The sequence below is a fragment of the Brachionichthys hirsutus genome, unplaced genomic scaffold (genome assembly GCF_040956055.1).
Source record: "Brachionichthys hirsutus isolate HB-005 unplaced genomic scaffold, CSIRO-AGI_Bhir_v1 contig_288, whole genome shotgun sequence".
NCBI lineage: Eukaryota > Metazoa > Chordata > Actinopteri > Lophiiformes > Brachionichthyidae > Brachionichthys > Brachionichthys hirsutus.
In genome coordinates this window covers 47,610-68,432 of record NW_027180369.1, presented here as the reverse complement: position 1 = coordinate 68,432, position 20,823 = coordinate 47,610, and the positions used below count along the sequence as shown (strand labels likewise).

Genomic DNA, 20,823 nt, shown 5'->3' with positions numbered 1-20,823 from the left:
AACATTTCCATGTAAACGCTGTCGGAGCTGCGTTCCAGACAGGCAAACCGTATGAATCCCACGCGCCCCACTTCATATTAACACATCAGCACTAAAGCATCCCTCTTTAACTTGAGCATCGACAACAGTCCCATGAGCCTTTGCGCTCCTGACTCAGACCTGTCACTGATCACAGTAACTGCTCCCTTAAGAGGCATTTAGCCCACAGTTAAAAAACCAAGAACAAGCCAGTGTTTTATACTTCTATTAGCTGATGTGTCGGTAAGAATATTTTCTTTCTGCCAAATGGTAGTTCTGTGCATTTTTAATGCTCCCTGTATGTATTAGAGTACAATTGAACATTGAATTGACAGACCTCGAAATGCGGGAATGGCTGCTCTGATGAAAAGCAGCACAAAAAGATCTTGCATGGTTTTTCCAGGTAAGGGGGACGGGGGGGACGGGGGGACGGGGGGGTTACTGGATGGTTCCTAATGCACTAGGACCTGTAACAAACCTTTACATTATTCATAATCTAAAAAGGTAGTTGACATTATTCACTGCGCACAAAGCTGCCAGATTACGCAGGAAACAGAATGGCGTCCCCTCCAGACTGCATTTCAACCTGGCACTTGAACCCTCTCAAGTAAAATTCAACATGTCTAGGAGCACAGTCAAAATTCCTCCCTTGCAAGAACTTCTCCATGTCAAAGCAAAGCTATGTCAGTGGGCCTGTAAAGAGTTTGCTGACTATCTGGTGTTCCCTCTTTTACATTGGAGAAGGCAGCATGTGGGACGCTGCCCATGTGTGGACAGTCATGTGTGACAACCCTGTCTTTAATAGTTTGCTGCTTTAAAAAAAATGTAATGTGTCCAGAGGCAGATGTACAATGAAGTACAAATATTTTATTACCCTGATTAAGTTGAGGGTTTTTTTTTCGGAATCCGTGACTTACTTGAGTATTTATTTTTCTGACAGCACTTAACTTTTACTCTCTGCATTTTAAGACACCCATCTGTTCTTTTTATTCCTTGCATCTTTAAGGCTGGCTGGTTACTATAGTAGATTTATTTCCCTGGCTTACAACAGCAGAAACAAAATATGATACTTTGGTGCATTCAACGGTGCGTATTATGCGTAGAAGAAGAAACTACATGACAGATGTAAACACTTGAAGAGGTGGACAGATCAAGAAACGCATGCAAGAAACAATCTGGGCATGGTCACTCATGCTGAATACTGCAGGTCAGAAATAGGACAGAAAGTAAAGTTTCTGAAACCTTAGATTACTCTTTATTGATTGATATCTATATTATGACAATATGACATGAGGCTTGGTTAGATGTTTTACTTTTAATATTGCCTTTTTTTTTATCCAAATGTCTCTGTCTCTCGTGGCTGGGGGCCCACATCTGTAGCTCATTTCAGGAGGGCTCCTGTGTATTCTCTGAGCCAGCACAGTAGCGTTAAAGCTAAATCTACTGGATCAACAGCCCCCTGTACTTAGATATTATAAATATGCACGTTGTTATCATAAAAGGAAAATTAGTGCAGACAGTTTTACATTGTAGCGTTATCTGCAATGTCATGTGGATATTAACAGGATACACAAATCAGCAGCTCATTCCCCTCATTATATTTATTTATATGTTTGTTTTATTTATTTTTTATTTAATATTCCTTTATTTATGAAGCTAGTATTTTTTGTGCATGTTTTGTTTGGTTGAGATGTACATGGTGTTGATTTGTTCAGTCAATACTTATAATATTATATGTTTTATATATAAAAGCAGTGTAATGTATCATTGTTGAATAATATCCATCACTTTCACATCTCTAATATCCAATATCAATATTTATCATTTGCCAAGATCTAGCTGCAATTTTCTTTTCTTTTTTTTGCAAAGTGCTTCCATGCAAGGTCAAACTATAACAAGCGCAGCTTCAGTCCCAACTGGGACACTTGATAAATTCCAGGTGTCAAGTTAAAGTGAATTTTAGATGGATGGAGAGAAAGATGGGAAAGAAAGACAATCTGCCAAAGAGTTCAAATAGATTTTTTTTTCCTCGATGTGCCAAACAGAAAGAAAACACATAATTGGTTCATCTGAGGTCTTGTAGAAATAAACATGAGCGTCCTCTGATGTTCTGCGCAACAACTGTGCACATTATTCTCATGAATAGTCATCAGATGTATTTGCATTTTTTCCCCTACTATCTGCTTACAAATGTCATTAAATGCATGCACTGAACTGAGAACAAGCTACCTATAAACAATGAGAAAGTTCACATGTCGTCTTACCCTTCAGGAGTTCTGTCTCCTTACTCTTTCTTTCAGTTTTGTCTCCGTCTTTAACGTCACCAAACATCTCCTTGTGCCACCTGTTAACAGAAATGATTCAAAGACGACTTTGCAGCCACTGGCTTTTCCTCTCCCTCCCACTTCAATTTGTTAAAAATATTTTCCAAAATGCCTATAGGCCAATGGGAAGTCAGTTTGGGAGCGTCACATCTCTCCCCCTCTCCTCAAGTGATTGAATAAAAAAAAGGAGATGGAGAAGAGGAGAGAGATAATGAGCAGCATTTACTACTTTTTCGCTCCCGGGCAAATCACCCTCTCTCTGAATGTTAATCTCTTTCACATAGAAACTAGGGCCTTAAACATTACAGTAACTGAATAAAAGTAGAATTTAAGGGGGAGGGAGATCGAAGCCAAGACAAATGCAGAGTTGGCTCTGGGCAGAAAGAACAAAATTGAAAGAGGATATATTTAATAAAAGAATGCAAGAATAAAGGAAAGGAAAGGTTCCTGTTGGTCAGATGTCTGGGAGGGAGGCAATAAAGAAATGTCAGAATTGGGTTTGACATTTATGTGCTTTTCTGCCTGAAATATTCCTCAGGTTGTTTGTGTTGCACCAAGTGGCAAAGCCTGCAAAGCATGCATGTCTGTTTCCCTTTGCGCACGTGTACAAACAGGGACAGAACAAACACCATCCACCACCCCGACTATCGTGTCTAGGTTGTCAGTACTTAATGCCGACAGCATGTCATTTGTTCAGGTTTCAAATGTCTGGAAGAGCATCAAGGATGGTAGGAACGCAAACTATGACCATCATGGGTAGTTTGCCATAAAGAGTGACTTGTAGCTGTGCAATGTGGCCGCGTGGGGGCAGTATACCAGCTATGTGTCAATGTTATATTGATATTTTATAAAAATAATTTGCTGACATTGATAAGCAAATAAATAATAATTCTTCTTTTAAATGCTTTCATGTTGTGACATACATTATTTTATTCCAACTGACTCCTAATTTTTACCGCAAGGCATGCTTCACTATGTTGACTGTTCATCAGAGCATATTTGCAGTTTTTCCAATAAAACTCTCAGAACAAAGTTATATTGTTGGCACTGAAAGGGAATATAACTCCTGAAAGATACTATCTGTCATTGTGCAGCAGTGTCTGCAGTGTTTTAAGAACAAGCTCGCTCCCCTAGACCAGGGACAGAGATGAATGAATCCCCAGATGCTCCATAATGACAGTCATTATAGAGAGTTTACACTTTCTCTGGAAGTTAAAATGTAATCTTGGAACATCAGTGCATGTAATGTTCAGCCTTCGGTCCTGTAGTTGAGGTTTGATCCCCTTCAAATAACCAGAGAGCTATAAAACGAGGACACTTTTAATTATACTACTCCGAGAGAACAAAGTCTAATTAAGATGCCTTAAATTTTATGAAACCTTGAAGGGTGTCAAGCTAGGATTGTGGAGTAAATTTTAATCTTTAGATTCCAGTAAATTCATTTGGAAATACAGTGATATTACCCGCACTCACACTAACTTAAACCTGGACACTTTAAATAAATACACAAAATGGGAACCGACAGACGGTTCCGAAAAAACAGCCATAGATCTCCAACACATGAAATATATTTAACGATCGCTAAGTGACTAAATGTCCGTCTTGTCTGGGGGGGATTATTCCAAGCTGACAATTTTCCATCGTTGTGGTAGAAATAATTTTTATTTTTATTTTACCCCCATCCCTGTCTAAACATTCAAAAACAGGAACAGAACGTTGTTTACTTGAAATTGACAAAATCAGATTAGAGGACGCTAGAGACCAAAGCTGCTTTAGCAATGCCACATGCTGCATGTTTACGCTGGGATTGACTTGCAGGAGGCTTTGATTTTCTTTTTTTTGCCAGCGTAAACGGAACGTGTGTGACTTTGGTTAGAAACAGATCTAGATTAGATGGTGCAGCGCAGATAAAGCCAGAGTCGTTTAAAGGGAAAGGAAACTGGTGCCACATGGAGTTTTGATCGATGTCTTCCTTTCAAAGCCTCGCTTACGTGTTCAGCCTGCTTTCATTTGGGCTAAAACATGCAAATAAATCCTGAGGCCACACACAACTTCAAAAATATTCAGGTTATAACCTGGTCAGTCTGCAGCCACTTATTATGCAGAACTCAGTTGAGTTTTTCTTTTTTTAAACATTACATGTTAAAAAATCCATCAGAATGATAATGAATGAGTACTTAATCATCGGCTATACACAATGGAAGACTGTTAATTGGAACTGACAGGGCCAGTCTGACTGATGAGCCGGTGTCAACAGCTGTTACACAGCTTCCCACATGGGCTGATGTGGATACCTGTCCTCAGGATCCGATCCACTTGACATGAGACCCCATGTAGGGGTCCACCGGGTGACGGTATCCGGTCCCTGCACATTCCTTTTGATCTTAGGGCCTCGGCGATGCTTTCTTCTTTGTTTCAGAGAAGGAAAGCAAAGTGAGACTTAAAAAAAAGAGGAGAGTTCAAGCAGCAAAAGGCTGACAGAGAAGTGAAGATCTGGGATTTTCAGATTTCTGCAACAGTCCAAATGAATAACGTGTTAGTTTGTTTTACTTTCAGATGAGGGTAAGCAGTCATTTGTGATTGTGCTTGAATGACAGAGTGAAAGACACACTGTTTGAGTGATATTTCTCTTGGAGAGTACCTACCGGTAATAGCCCATTCCCTCCCTGTACTACTGCAGTTTTAACACAGTCAGGCATGAAATAGTGAGGTCATAAAAACGAACACTTCCTCAAACACTGACACAACAGAAACACTTCGGGTTTGTGTAACCGCACATGGCATTGCCCTTCACCTGAGTCTCAGGGGTCACCACAGGCTTGTTTCAGAAGCTCGCAGACTATACTTTCCAGAGCACTGGTGGTCCTGTAAGTATAACAACAGATGCGTCTTCCCTTTTTCTCTAATTCTCTGCCTTCCTTTTGAAGGAGCTGGACTCATTTGGATTCTGACTAATGTTTGATATGGTTGTTTTATCATTTATGTGGATAAGCATCCTAACCTGCTTGCATGCCTGCCATGAATTTGACATCACACACTCTAGCTCTCTCTTTCTGTCTTTCTCTCTCTCTCTCTCTCTCTCCTGGGGCAGAGGGGGGGGGGACTCTAGGCATTTCTGAGGTTTGGAAAGCAGAGATCTCTGAGTCAGTCAGGTCACGCCGTCTAGCTAAACGACCTGTATCTGCTTCAGATGGATACTGATTGGAAAGTGGTGAAGGAGTTCTCTTGCCGACGTGTCAGTGAAGGCATCGTCTTGAGACTGTTGATTCAATGCTTCAATTAAAGTTAGGTAACGGTATTATGTACTATAATGTTTAATGTCTGCAGACATTTCTGTCCACGTTTTGATACTATCTGTTTAAGCGTTGTGTCTGGTTATTAAATTTCTGAAAGTCAAAAAGATATTTTCCTCTTTTCAGTCTTAGTTTATCTCAAAGAGTTAAACTTCTTACAGGGTGTTTAAATACACTCACGGGAGCGTTTGAATTTTCCATGATTAAAAAAAATCATGGCTGAATGGTTTGCTCTGTCAGTGATGTATTAAATAGACTTTAAATACTGTAACATGTGCTTGGTTCTTTTCATTTGGCACAATAAAAAGACTGCATTAACTTTATTAACTTTAGTGTTGCCTACAGCTTTTCAAATATGAATATTAATCTAATAAATTACTCCATGTTGACAGAAGACCACATTGCACAGTTTAATTTAATGATGTCTGCTTTTTTTAAACCCCAAAAAGCTTCATTGTTGGTGGTGACAAAGGAGAAATGATGGGTCTGGGTTTATGAGGATTTCAGTCAGACATTAGAACAGGGAACCGACACCTCTGGAGGATGAAGAGGAAGAGCATTGTCTCATACTTGCGGGGCAACACTGCCACCTGTTGATCAACAGTACATCATGCATCATCTTCAAATTCTTTGCAGTATTTTTCAAAGGGAATATCGATTTGTAATTTAAAACACCAATCAAAAATAACCGTTGTTTAGTCAACTACAACAATTCATTTATAAATAGCTATCAAGTTTCTGAATTGCGCGTGTTGATATGTCATGGGAGCCACTTTAACTACTTCGCTGTGTCGTTGTGACCCTCTACACTGTGTCAGAAATACAATGTTTTTTATTTTATTTGTTTGTTCCGCTCATGGTGACTTCGGAAAAGATGGACAAAATGTATTTATTTCCTTGGAGGTTTCCTCCTTGTATCAGTTGCACTCCTGCTCGATAGGTGGCGATATTTTCAGTGCTTTCATTCTTCCTTGGTGATTTTGGACAGGAGCGAATTAAAAATGGCGGCCATCAGGATAGCATGTTTAGGGTTAAATACATTTTACGCTACTTTATGCGTCCCAAAGCAGGTATTTCGGTTACTATAACGTCATATATTCTGTATTAAGAGAGTGTATTATGAGCATGTTTCCGACTCAGTAGAAAATACGTAATCGGGAGCAACGTTTTCAGTTTTAGTTTGTATTTACTAGCTTTGTAGCTATAGCTTGTCTGCAATGTCACAAACGCTGTTTCGTAGCTAAATAGCTTCCTTGTTATACGCCGTAATAGTTTACAGCAAATGCTGGAACACTGTATGCAGGTGCTGAGGAGCTGCTGGGGAACAGTGGAGCAGGTGAGGGGTAACTATGTTAACTGGAGGATGGTGAGGGACCTCAAAAGAAGACAGATGGCCTTTGACTACGCAGATGAGAGGCTACGGATCAATGCACTGAGGAAGAACACCGTCCTGCCCAAAGAGCTTCAGGTAATATGTAGTTGTTTTTCCCTCAACCTCATGTTGTCCTTTGTTAAATTTATGTTGTTCCAATCAATAATTCAGAAGGAGTTTAGGATTAGGGTATTTTTTTCTTTGAAATACAGTATTATCTCATACTTATGGTCATAAATTACACAGCAGAGTAACACAGTTGGATGTTTTGAGTATTTAATGTGATTGTTCTTTCTACATGTCAATTTTGAGTTCATTATTAGTTGGTTTTTATTGAATCTCAATCTTTTTTGTAAGTCTCTATATGGCTCTATATTTAAAAAAATATTATCCCCCTTTGTGTGTAAAGAAGCATTGTGCGAAGTGTATTTATTGTCCAACTTTTTTCAAGAAAATACAAATAAATACTGAATTCCTAAACATTGGTTACTTTTACAGGAGGTCGCAGACCAGGAAATTGCTGCATTGCCCAGGGACAGTTGCCCTGTCAGAATACGCAACAGATGTGTGATAACTTCCCGGCCCCGGGGGGTGAAGCGGAGGTGGAGACTGAGCCGCATCGTCTTCCGCGATTTGGCTGACCACAGCCAGCTGTCTGGGATTATGAGGGCAAGGTGGTGACTGTGGATTCATTGGATGTTGCAGTCAAATTCAATCATAAAGTTTAAGAGGAGCAGGATGTATACAGACTTGTGTTTTGTCTTTCGCCGAGTGTATTAACTGCATTAAAAATATTTCGTCAGAAAAGTCTTGTAAATGTTGATGTTGCAGTCCATTTAAATAGGAAATGTTAAGGTCTCCTTATGGTTGACTCATTCAGAAATGGATGAATAATTATTTCACTTTACCTTCATAAATATCTTTGTTGTTGCGAAAAACAGTCCTGTATCATAGATATTACAAGGGAACCTATATAGAAGCTGTAAGTGTTTTCATAGCTTTGCACAAGAAATTAATATTCCAATTCAGCAACTTTCCTTTAAATCTTAATATGTGTAATAGTCAACAGAAGTGCATTCAAAATCTGGCATATCCAGGAAACTGAGTTGTGAGTTGTTACCTGCTGCTAATTACAGGATGAGATTTTGTTCTTAAATTTAAACACTAACCTCACCATAATTCAAAGATTTTAATCATCTACATTCAATTTATTTGATCCCAATCCATGTACGCATAAAATTCATAATAAAACTTACTAAGTACATTGCAGCAAAAATAACCCATTTTAAATATTCCGACACTCCAGTCCAGTAGGTGGCGACGGTTCACCCTGGCTATCCCTAAAGAAGAAGGAAGTTACGTTATTCTGTCACCACTGAGCGTGCACGCATTTTAGGGAAGACAACCCCGTAACCTTTCTGAAACTCGCAACTTTAAAAAGATTCGGGCTAAATGGATGAACAGGTAAACACACTTTTATTAATTTTATTGTCGAAAGAATTTGTTTTTGTTGTGGCATTAGCGAGCTGGAGGTTGCTAACCACATGGTGCCACACAGCAATGCTGCTTCGGCTAGCATTCGTTAAACTAGCTTGGTTTGGTTCGATTTTCAGAGCAGTGTTGTTATATTTTAGTTCACGAAGTGATTGGATTCGCTTAACCAAAAGTAACACGCCTATTTGTGGAAGTTTACATCGATGCTTAGTCATGCCAGGTGGCAGGAGTCAATTAGCTTAGTTAGCTGTAGCGAGAGGCTGCATTTACGCTATTGTTTAATTTACTAATTTAGCTAGCTAGGTAACTAATAATTTATCAATGTCCTCATATTGAAGGCATCGATCGACATATGTTTTAAACATATGTTGATCGATGACCGCTCTATTTTTTTCTATTCCAAGAGTTGCAGCTCCCTTACAGCAGTAAACAGTAAGAATGTTTACAACAAAAAACAATTATAATATGACATAGTAATATCCTGTTATAAGTAGTTAAAGAAATATTGTGACCAATGAAAATAGAAATCACGTCCGAGCTGAGGTGAAATTACTCCTTTTGATGCATTGCATATTTTTGGTTAATATTTTCTCCCTGATCTTTCTAATTCAATGATTGACATCCGTTGGTGATCTAATCCTTGCCCCCCAAATACAGATCAAACAGCTGGAGGCAGATTTGCAGGAGCTGGGGTCACTCGCGGAGAAAGCGGAGAGGAAGCGAGTGCAGGAGCTGTTAAAGCAGGAGCAGAAACAGGTGGAGAAGGAGCTTTCTGTCAAAAAACAACAGAAAGAGCAACAAGCTAGGAGAGAGGCAGACCCAGCTGCTGTCTCTAAAGCCACGTACACAGTCAAAATCACCAACTATGGTATGGTTCTATTATTTCTTAAGACTACAACGTACTTCACACATGTGCTGGAATAAAGAAGGTATTTGCAAATTGCCCACACTTCTCTTCTTCTCTGCAGCATGGGATCAATCTGAGAAATTTGTCAAGATATATCTTACATTGAAGGACGTGCACAAAATTCCATCAGAAAATGTTGAGGTCAACTTCACAGATGGGTAAGATGGTAATCGTATATGAACACGATGTTGATTAGTAATGGTGGTAATATAATACAATTGTGGCAATTGTTCATTTTTCTGCAGGTCATTGTCTGTGCTGGTGAAGGAACTAAACGGGAAAAACCATAATTTGGCGATTTCCAACCTGTTGCATCCAATCAATCAAAATGACAGCTGTAAAAAGGTAAGTGAATATAAATATTGGTTAGAATATTGCTCAGGCACTTAACAAGTACTGGTGTATTTACTCACCTGCCTTAATATGTGATAACTAATACAGAACATCTTGTGTGACACACATACAAATGTAACGGTTGTAAAAGCAAAACTGTAACATTTCCTGCCATTTATTCCTTAGGAAAAATAAGACATCAAGCCGAGCAACCTACATTAGGAAAATGAAATCAAGCCTTCAGCGAAACACTGAAGGCTACATTTCTTCTAAGATTTAATTGTTCAGTATATTTACACTACACACCTTGTTGGCAAACTTCCCAGACACTGTTAATAAAGGCAAATCAAATAATTATTTATTAGCACTTCTCAGTATGTATATTGATTTATTCATTTGATTATTTTGTAGTCATATGACCGGCCCTAAATCTAGATTTCCTGTTGTGTCTGTCTGAATTTCTGTTCAACTATTTTTTTTTTATAGATCCATCAGAATTTCCAAAGAAACATGGGCATCTAATATTAGTACAGTTCTAGTAGTGTGGTTGTCCATGGTGATGCTAAGACTGGTGTTGAGTCTACCAACTTGAATGGAAAAATAGCAGAAGGTTTGAAAGACCTAACAATCTGCTCCTTTCAACAGATAAAAACAGACATGGTCCTGGTCATGTGCAAGAAGCAGACCTCAAATAACTGGGACTGCCTGACAAAGGTGGAAAAGCAGTCCAAGGAGAAAGCGTAAGTTTAAAGAAGAGAGAGACTGTAACTCTCTGCTCTTTAAACTGTAGCCTGTGTGAATATCAGTTATGCGTACAAACGTTTGACCTCCTGTCCCTCAACAGAAAACCAAATGTAGACGAGAGTGCAGACCCCGGCGATGGGCTGATGAACATGCTGAAGAAGATTTACTCGGAGGGAGACGACGAGATAAAGAGAACCATCAACAAAGCCTGGTCGGAGTCCCAAGAGAAGAAGACGCGAGGAGAGGGCACGATGGACTTCTGAACTGCTTTCTCACCGCAAGGCAGCTGACTTAGCTTGAATCTATTAGTCATGGTCTGAAGTCCAATACGTAAATCACATTACCACGAAATCTTGACATTCAGCAGACAGCTCAGCAGTCAGATGTGCCCTCTTTTATTTTTGTACCTTGCCAATCTGATATTCACTCTTCGTTGCGCATGCTTTTCTCAGTTCCTCAGCAAACATCTGCTCAAATGTAATTCTTCTATCCAGCTGTCGCAGAGCAAGAATTTGCAATGATTACATTTTTTTTTGTCACATTTAAGGGTTGAAGTTATTGTCAGTAATTCATCCAGTCCAGTGTGATTTACGTTCCTGTATGGGTCTGTATTTTAGTCACTCTTGCTGCGTGGTGTGTAAAACATTCTAATCCCTTAATGTTTCGCTTGCCTATTGTGATCTTTGTGCAGGTGCATTATACAAAAGCTACTTTCCTCCATTTGTGTACATGTTGGAACATTTTACTTTGCTGTATTGTCATTGTTCATAAAATCCTCACAAATACAGATTGAACTGAACCGTCCTCAGCTGTCTCGTTTTTAAACGCACCTCTTGTTTTTACTGTTTTAAATATTGACTGAGCATAATGCTGATTTCTCAAGTCATTGCAAGGCAGGGATTTTACCTGTGATCAGAAAATGAGAATCCAGCTACATAACATTTACAGAGTTACATTTCACATCTTGTTTCCGGAGCTTTAAAATCCAGTAAACCTAAATATTAACTGAGCATAGCCACACTGTACTCTATATCTTCTTGCCAGTTGCTATACAATAATATAACTGGACTAAGAATCACACATTATACCTCATTAAAAGTAATATGAGGCCAGAAAGGGATTATTATAGCGCTCACTCACACAGGAACCAAACAATTGGTGTTAGGATTCAGCATTACATTCTAGACTCAAATCTGGCTTTGTTTTTTTGCCTTAATTGAACTGCTTAATTACTGACATGAATTACTATTCGGACACCATAAAGTTGTCCTTTGTTATTCTATTATTTACCTGATTATATTCTTGTTTTACAATCGCGGCAAATAAGCTATTTAAAAAAAAAAGCACTAAACGTGCATTCTATTATTATTATTATATACGCCGTTAGTTAAAGAGTAAAGTTAAAAAGTATTTAAAATAGTTCATCGTGTGCATTGGCTGTCTTGTATCTGGGACGTGAACCCAGAGTTTACGTCAGCAGCACAGCAACCAATGGGCATCTGATCCGTCACTGACGCGCTCAGCAGCCAATGGTCGTCTGATCCGTCACTGACGTCACTGACGGATCAGACGACCATTGGCTGCTGAGCGGAGTGACGGATCAGATGACCATTGGCTGCTTATCCGTCACTCCGCTCAGCAGCCAATGGTCGTCTGATCCGTGTATGACGCGTAGAAGACGCACATCTTTCGCGTTTCTGTATAGTTCTGCTAACAGTTAAGCTAAGTCAGCTGCTGACAGTGTCGGAGATCGTAGTGTTTTGTTTTATCGCCTTTATGCTGTATTTTGTCTCGGCTAATACGTTCAATGAACTGTCCCGAAGTTACACAGGTGTGTCCTTTGCTTAAATAGCAGCTTGGAAAGTTAGCTACACGACAGCAATCCGTCAATAAGTTTGCGAGGGTTTCAGTACTCGGTTAAGTTGGAGCTAGTTAGCTGAAAGCAGGATCATAGAACACCGTGAAGTGTTGTTCTTCCACGCTGCGTGGAGCTGAGTGAAGGTGCTCGTGATTTTGGTGCACCGCTAGCTCGTTAAGACGCTGTTTAGCTTCAGAACCTGTGTTCGAGTTCATTGACTCACTCAACAGTCCTAATAACCTTCACATTGTAAATGTGTTAGTCAAGGCTGAACGTTTTCAGAGCAGGTGAACACAAATAAATATAACTTAAATGAAGTTACCCAAATTTGTCTTTAATTTGCTGCTATTATGGTGTTGGGAAATGTATTAATGTTTGTGTTTGATTGTTGGTGTTGTTTTTTGCTTTTACAGTGTTGATGTTGCAGAGGGTGTTTCCCAGAGTGACCCGGTGGAGGTGAAAAGATGCAGAAGGGGTTTGTTTAAAAAAATAATAAACAAATGTTGCTGTTAATTCCAAATAAAGACAGCCGTTGACATTTGTCTCCTGTGTTTCAGATGTAGTTCTAAGCTTTGTAAAGAAGACTGCGGTTGAGGTAGCAGCTCTGCTCATGCTCCGGAAACCGCTGACGACTATCTGAAAAGCCCAGACATTATGAAGAGATGCAGGTTTATGCGCCATTCATAAATATATTGATTTTTACTCGCTTATGCCGTTAATCCGCCTGCAAAACAAACACGTTTTTGAATCCTATGTGTAAAACAAGACATAGCAATTATTAATGGTGTTCATTTGCATTTTAGACTCATGATAACATGAGCAGTGACCAAGTGGATCAACATGTTTATCAGGACACGTCAATATCACAGTCTGAATTGCAATCTTAAAGCAGCTTTGTCACGTTGATTGGGCGTCTCATTTATTTTTGTATTTAACTTTCAGATCGTAGTATTTAGTTTTATCACTGTTGAAATAGTCCTGGCCCACGTCAAAGAGTTCGGTAGAATTTTATCGTGTGTGTCTGGGGATGTACGGATGGATAATTGATGGAATTTCGTCGCTATTTGAGCCCGTTCATGGGCAAAATCCCACCGGGTGGCCCAGGAAAGGTAACAGTAGCGACCTGGCGTGTTAGCGGGGGACCAGCAGCAACAGAACGACAACAGACCGGCTAAACAGAACTAGCAGAGGTCGGTTAATGCTTCAATCGGTCCCTGTGCTGTATTATGTTTAGGCTAATGGCTAACACGTTCAATGAACTGTCCCTAACCACCAGATGGCAGCTGTGATCAAACATTTATTTCACTTGAGCTTATCTCACACACTTGGATGAGCGAAATCTACCAGAATGCTTTATGGTAAAATCTTCATTTGAAAGAGTTTCCAGGATGTCATAGTAGACTTAACTCACGCGTGCCCATTCTAATTACGAGACCTGTAAGGATGCCAGACTAATTTATCCTGTAACTATTCTGGTCAAATGATAATACTTAAATATATTTCCATGTGAACGTGTCTGATTTCACTGAAATCAATATGTTCTCTAGTTTCCATCACAAGCTCGGGAGGTGATCATTTAATTTAACTTTATTTGCAACACGTGTTGGTACCAGAGTCTCCTTCAACAACCTGAAAAAAAAACAAAACATGACTGGAAGCTGGAAACTCGCCCCGGCGTGTCCGCGCAGCCACGCCGGGGCGAGTTTCACCATCTTCACCATCCATTCATTCATATGTCTTCATCAGCTTTTGATTGCGTGTCCGTGTCCGTGCCCCCCCCCCCCCCAAACACACACACACACACACACACACACACACACACACACACACACACACACACACACACACCAGTGCGCCGCCTCCCTCTCGCTCCGTCCTCCGTGACGTCGCCCACCGCCTATAAAGCCTCCGAGAGCAATGCCCAGACACGACAAATGGGTACGGGCGCTTGAGTGGACGCGTCGGTACAAGACTGACTACTGAGAATATAAACGGGGAGGATATATACGTATATTTAGGCTCCGCGAACTGACCGTTTACCCCGCCGTGCCCGATGGATACCGGCTGTTTCACCGCGGCGCAGCGTCTTTCCTGCCACACCATGAATGCGGATTTCTTTAAAGCTGCTCCGGAGCGTGGAACGTCCTTCGCCCCGGTGAAAAACGGCAGGAATAAACCCGAACAAGCCAAACCAGAACTGGCCCAAGTGGTGACGGACTCCAAGACGGGGAGATCCTACTGCAAAGGAAAGCTTTTGGGAAAGGTACGCTTTTTAATATAATGTGCGTCTGCTTCCGCTACGTGGATATTTCCAGGTGTTTCCGGGTCTTTTATTCAAAGACTCGCTGGTTTTTAGGTCGATCTGTACATTGGCAGTGTTTTAATTAAAGATGCCCATTAGCTGATCTCCAGGTGTGTTAATGCGGCGCGTCTGTAATGACCTCATGGTGGCCAAACCGGCGCGTCGTTGAATGAATGAATCAGGCGCAAGGTGCGTCACGGCTCTCACGCGCGCACACGCGATTGACAACACCTTTATAAAACCCGGGGTGCGTATTTACAACGATCATCCCACGCGCTCACCCCCCGAGACGGCTGCTCTGTGGCTGTGAATCCCCGCTCCATGAAACGCGTATGAATGGAGCGGCTGCGTCAACGTGTTGCGCGTCACCGAGCAGCTTTGCTTTTGGGCAGCCGCCCAAGTCTCGTGGCTCTCTGTCTGTTGCCTGCCGCAGAGCTGGAAGCGTCTGTCCCCCCCCGTTCCGGTTCATGAATGCAGCAGCTCGGCCTGTCATGTCGTCAAGCCCGTGTGGCCCTGAATGCGTCTCGACTTGTGTCGCGATTGCACCAAAAAAACACGCTCGATGAGGTTTAATGCTAGATCCTGATGGATTATTACAAGGTATATTCAAAGATGGGTTTAAAACATATATATATATATATATCCCCGTCCACACCAGCCTTTCAGTGTCGGCTGATTCAGTATAATGTTCATTGCTGTTCAGATGTTGATGGGATCAAATATCTGTCCTTGAGACCAGTTTTGTTAACCGGCTGTCTTGTTGGTTTCCCCCATAAGGGTGGCTTTGCTCGATGCTACGAGATGACGGACCTCTCCAGTAACAAAATGTATGCCGTGAAGGTGATTCCACAGAGCAGGGTGTCCAAGCCGCACCAGAGGGACAAGGTACGCAGTCCCCGGAGAGACGCTTCAGCATGGCCGTGTGTCGGTATCTGTGTTTTTAGGATTGCAGCATAATGCACACGCATACATTGACTTGTCTTTCTTTATTCTTCTTCCAGATAACAAATGAGATAGAACTCCACAAAACCATGTCCCACAAGCATGTGGTGAAATTCTCTCATTATTTTGAAGACCAAGAAAACATCTACATATTCCTCGAGCTCTGCAGTCGAAAGGTGAGACTGGAGGAATTGTCTAGAACAGTTTGTGCAGATTTCATTTCTCCGGGGCGGCGTCTTTTCAGCTTGCTTCGCCTCGTTGACGAAGTGGCTCAATCGAGACTCCACACACGGGGCTGATGGTTCATTCGTTGTCTTTGCAGTCCCTGGCGCACATTTGGAAGGCGAGAAACACGCTCACAGAACCAGAAGTGCGATATTACCTCAGACAGATCATATCCGGCCTCAAGTACCTCCACAACCGAGGGATCCTGCACAGAGATCTCAAACTAGGTATGAGGCATTCCCAGGAATCTGCCGTGACTATTGCCAGGCTCGCGCCTCCTGTGGAATGCTGACGGAAGCAAATGCTTTTCTCTTTCAGGCAACTTCTTTGTCAATGAGAACATGGAGGTACGGCTGGGAGACTTCGGCCTCGCTGCCAAGCTGGAGACGGTTGAGCAAAGGAAAAAGTGCGTATTCTTTTTTTTTTTTAGACTGGCGATCCAAAAATGTTAGATCAGAAGGGAACTATTATTTGAAACTTCCCCCCAAATGTCAACATTTATTATATAGGCTCATTTAAAAAAAAGAAATGTTTTCGCTTTTACAATTGCACAAGTCTCGAAGCACATACTTCCTCCCACATCTTTCCTTCAGCAAGCACCCAACTAAACGGGTTTCCAAGTGGCAGTTGAGTGTAGAGCGTAGTTTCAGTACCTGTTTGACACCTTCCTGTGGAATACCTGAAGGCTGACTGTCCCAGAAAGAGCTCTAACCGCTACTTCTTTGTTTGCAGACTTGCAGAGCATAACCTACTTTGACTAGGACTTGTCATTAACTCTGCTCTGTACTTGAACTTGTCTTTAGAACCATCTGTGGGACTCCAAACTACTTGGCCCCTGAGGTGCTCAACAGACAGGGCCACGGCACAGAGTCTGACATCTGGTCCCTCGGATGTGTCATGTGAGTAGGATTTCTGATTTCAACGACAGAATTGCTCTTTTACTCATGTCTTGGCATTAATTTGACTCATTATACTGAATCATGTTTTTTTTTTTTTTTTGTCTCTCGAAATAAATGGTTGTCTGTTTTTTCCATCCCATTCAGGTATACACTGATGTGTGGCAACCCTCCTTTTGAGACTCTTGACCTGAAGGAGACCTACAAGTGTATAAAGGAAGTTAGGTACCATTTGCCTTCCACACTGTCCCCCGCTGCCCAGAAACTCATCTCTGGCATCCTGCAGAAGAATCCCAGCGACAGACTCACACTGGATCAAATCCTCAACCATGATTTCTTCAGCAAAGTACGCAACAGTTCCGATTCATTCAGTTTAAAGTTGCAATGATAGTTCATCAATTTTTCACTCTGTAGCACAAGAAATACGCCTCAAAGTCTAAGAAAAATCAAGAAATGTGTGCATATAAATATATACATTCACACTTATTTGACTAAAATGAGAGAAATAAATGCTTTTGCCTTGTGGCTCAGAATGAGATGTGTGTAGGCTTCATTCCTCTCCCGTCTTTGTCACGCCCTTGTCTTTATTTTGCTCTAGGGCTTCACCCCGGATAAACTTCCCCCTAGCAGCTGTGTGATGGTGCCAGAGCTCCGTCCCCCCAGCCCTGCCAAGAAATTTTTCAGCAAGATGGCAAAGAGTCTCTTCGGTAAAAAGAAACCGAAAGGTTAGTGAGGCTGTCTTGACACAGTTCTTATGTGTTATGAAATATATTCAGCTAGCAACTATCTTTTTGTGTGTGTATTCAGCATTTGTCTGAAATATTTCAAATTAAGGTAATACTAAAAAGGATTCCTGTTTTTGCAGCGGAGAAGATTCCCTGTGAGGAAAAAGATGACAAAGACATTTCCAAACTGGTGTCGGGCATCGTTAAATGCTCCATCAACCGGCAAATCAGCTACAAGACAGTGGGACCAAATGAGGTGTGTGTGTGTTTGTCCTATTTATACAAGAAGGAGAATGTTAACCTTGTTTACTTGAAACAAAATGGGGGCATTCCAAGGGCTTAACACGTTTTTCAGCATGCTCGTTTAAACAGTAAGACAGTCTTCTAAATGGCACCGCGCTCGGGTTTGAGTGGATGGATTACTCATCATGAAGGAGCGTTGGTTTCCCCCCCACAGAACAGGATTGTGAATGACAGTCTTGGACTTTCTCTGGCAATGTAATGCTTGATGTGTAAGATTCTTGTCGGCAGCTTGGCTCTGATTTTACTACAGATTCATTAAAGCAGGGCTACATCTACGTGGGACTGCAGTATTCAAAGAATTCCGCTCATCCGACCGGTCCCATTGCTATTTTATAGAGGCCGACGGTTATTGCATTCCACCATGATATGCACAAGAAATGTTCACTCTTTGTTGTGCATATCTTCATATTTTACATACTCAGAAACAAGGTTTTATTTGAGAGGCATTAGTTGTTGTTGTTTCCCCCCCCCCCCCAGTGAGGAGAATGTTTTTTTTGAAATGCTAGCTTTCGATCAGTTTTGTCAAATGAAATCGGAGCACATTTGCAGAATGTCTCATATTGCGCGTCTTTGTTTATGATTTGGCCGCTTGTCCTCACTTTTCAACGTGTTTAGATCATGTCTGTTTTGTTGCTGCTCAGGTGTCGTCTCCAGCTGGTCAGCTGGTCAACTCTGTGCCTCTGGAACAGACTCCCGCTGAGGACGAATCCAGGAAGTCAATCTCACGGTCCTTCAAGGGCACCATGGCCAGCAGCACTGAACGTAGGAACAATGATTCTTCCTCTGTCGATGTCTCTCTGCGTTCCATTTTCAGTTTGGTCTTTTGGACTAATTGAATTTTTTGCTTTTTCCGTCCAGCATGTGAGGATATCCTTACCCCTGCAGCTATTGCGGAATTATCCGTGAAAGTACTCAACAGCTGCCTGGCGGCCATGCCTGCAGGTACGAGATCATAAACTTGCACATTATAACTGTGGATTCCAAATCCTTTATCGTTGTTATTAAATCGACTAGACGCCCCTGGGATCTGCGTAAATCTCCCGTAGTCCAAAGCCTTCATAACATTTGGAGGATTTTACTATCATTTGTTTTTTATTTTACTGTATTCATGAGACCAGTATGTTCTTCGTCGAAATTGTTCCCTTATTAATAAAACCTTTTATCTCCAGCGACAAGAAACCCACCATGCCTGTCCAGGCCACGGTCCTTCCTGTGGGTGACTAAATGGGTCGACTACTCTAACAAATACGGGTTTGGCTACCAGCTCTCCAACCAAAGCATTGGCGTGCTCTTCAATGAGGGAACACATCTCAGTCTGTGTAACCAGCGCAAGTAAGTTGTTATAGAACCGCAATGCTCACTATCATGTAAACACTTGTAATGCTTAAGGATGAAACTCTGCAACGTTACTCATTTTTTCCTTCCAAACAGGACGGTCCATTACTGCTTGACCAACAACAAACATTTCACTTTCCCTGCCGCCTCCCTGCCTGAGCAGCTTCGCAGCCAGAAACAAATTGTAGAGCTTATGGCCAACTACATGGAGCAGAACCTCATGGAGGTAGGAGCGAGCTTTGAGCACCAACAACGCAGCGTTTCGTTTCGTTGAACACTCGGATTGCATTTTTATTTTACTTTTAAAAAAGGTTCCCTTTTTTACGAACTTTTCGTAGATTTTCCGAGTTTATTTAAATTAAGGGCACAATTACCAAAGGTGACATGCTGTTGCTGAAGCAAAATGTTCTGACCTTGACCCCTCAGGGCGGAGATCTGGTTTGTGAGGATCAATTTTCCGGCACCCCTCCTCTGCTGCTTCAGTGGGTCAAGACTGACCACGCTCTTGTTATGCTTTTCAACAATGGCACGCTACAGGTTTGTTGCCATCAATGTGATTTGTGTTGCCGCAGCACTTCAAACAAACCTGAAGTTGACCATATCCTATATACCCGTTTTATTAATACTAGTATTTGATCCATTCCAGGTGAACTTTTACACCGACCACACAAAGATCATCTTGTGCAAGTCGTCTGACGATTCCTACCTGCTCACCTACATCAGCCGCGATCGTGTCTCGTGCACTTACCTCCTTAGCATGCTGATCGAAATGGGCTGCACCGCCGAGCTAAGGCACCGACTGCGGTATGTGGTGCAGCTGCTCCAACACCATACAGATTCCTGAGAGCACGGCTCTGTGCCTCCCAGGCTGGCTAACCTCTCCACTCAGGCAGCCTGAGTTGTTTGGTGTGATTTCTCAACTGTGTGGTGAGGAGCTGACTGCTTCCCCATTGCCAGATGGAAGGCTGCTCAGAGGAGTTGAGTAAATATTCTTGTCTGGACTGGTACTTATGCAGCTGATTTTCAAATAGATTGACCTTGATAAACATTAAGGTGTCAGGAAAGTTGCCCAATGCAGCATCGGCCCCAAGGGTGTGTGCCTGTCCAGCTTCAGCCTCAAATGTATCCACCTGGAAGGTATTGATGCCTGAAACTGGAGACTCCTTCTTGGCCGGGACCCCCCCCCCCCACACAAGTTGATGCTAAATTAGCACCAAAACCTGCTTCATACCTTCCTTTCCTGAAAACCTCTGCTTCTTTGGCGGGATCATTCAGTCACCAACCCAGCCCTGCAGCTCACAGCCTTCTCCTGAAAGCCAATAACCCTGGCATGGTTTCTCAAAGGTACCTAAACACTACAATTGCAATTTTTGTGCTCGCAACAAGAATTATCTTGCAGCTGGAATCCTTTTTTTAGGCTATTTCAGCAGCAAGATATTTTGTGGTGTTGACTTGCACTTGTACTGTGATCTTGCAACAGATGTTTTGGGGAAGAACTATGATTTGATTAGAGAGAGAGAGACCCTCCTACCCTCGGTTGGTTTCTGTCCTCTTTGGACTACGGTGCGCACAGTCATTTATATATGTATTTTCCTTTAAGAAAAAAGTGAACCAGCCATAGGATCACACTACGATCTTGACCACACATGCACAAACAACATTCCAGGCCCTATTTGATGATGGTGGTGCTGTGGATTGGAGCGACTCATGGCTGCATCATTTCAGTCACATAAATTTCATTTCATTTTTTTC

General features: G+C 41.7%; 3 protein-coding genes and 1 long non-coding RNA gene across 4 annotated transcripts; all 4 read left to right on the top strand.

The window, feature by feature from the left end:
- Window positions 1-6,619: 6,619 nt before the first annotated feature.
- Window positions 6,620-7,804, top strand: LOC137914150 (small ribosomal subunit protein uS14m-like). Its single transcript, XM_068757757.1, has 3 exons — window positions 6,620-6,705; window positions 6,939-7,103; window positions 7,506-7,804. Exons 1-3 carry the CDS (start codon window positions 6,637-6,639, stop codon window positions 7,686-7,688), a joined length of 417 nt encoding a protein of 138 aa, XP_068613858.1. The 5' UTR covers window positions 6,620-6,636; the 3' UTR covers window positions 7,689-7,804.
- A 575-nt stretch (window positions 7,805-8,379) lies between these two features.
- LOC137914147 (calcyclin-binding protein-like) lies at window positions 8,380-11,283 on the top strand. Its single transcript, XM_068757753.1, has 6 exons — window positions 8,380-8,471; window positions 9,159-9,369; window positions 9,470-9,566; window positions 9,654-9,753; window positions 10,387-10,481; window positions 10,586-11,283. The coding sequence occupies exons 1-6, from the start codon at window positions 8,460-8,462 to the stop codon at window positions 10,746-10,748; spliced, it is 678 nt and encodes a 225-aa protein (XP_068613854.1). The 5' UTR covers window positions 8,380-8,459; the 3' UTR covers window positions 10,749-11,283.
- A 936-nt stretch (window positions 11,284-12,219) lies between these two features.
- LOC137914151 (uncharacterized) lies at window positions 12,220-13,229 on the top strand. The gene is made up of 3 exons (XR_011106413.1): window positions 12,220-12,316; window positions 12,757-12,818; window positions 12,901-13,229. It is a non-coding gene; the product is annotated as an uncharacterized lncRNA (long non-coding RNA).
- Window positions 13,230-14,346: 1,117 nt separating this feature from the next.
- LOC137914146 (serine/threonine-protein kinase PLK3-like) lies at window positions 14,347-19,915 on the top strand. Its single transcript, XM_068757752.1, has 15 exons — window positions 14,347-14,606; window positions 15,423-15,530; window positions 15,647-15,763; window positions 15,910-16,039; window positions 16,131-16,218; window positions 16,616-16,711; window positions 16,856-17,054; window positions 17,307-17,433; window positions 17,574-17,689; window positions 18,378-18,498; window positions 18,595-18,678; window positions 18,906-19,068; window positions 19,168-19,297; window positions 19,498-19,608; window positions 19,718-19,915. Exons 1-15 carry the CDS (start codon window positions 14,397-14,399, stop codon window positions 19,913-19,915), a joined length of 1,998 nt encoding a protein of 665 aa, XP_068613853.1. The 5' UTR covers window positions 14,347-14,396.
- Window positions 19,916-20,823: the final 908 nt, after the last annotated feature.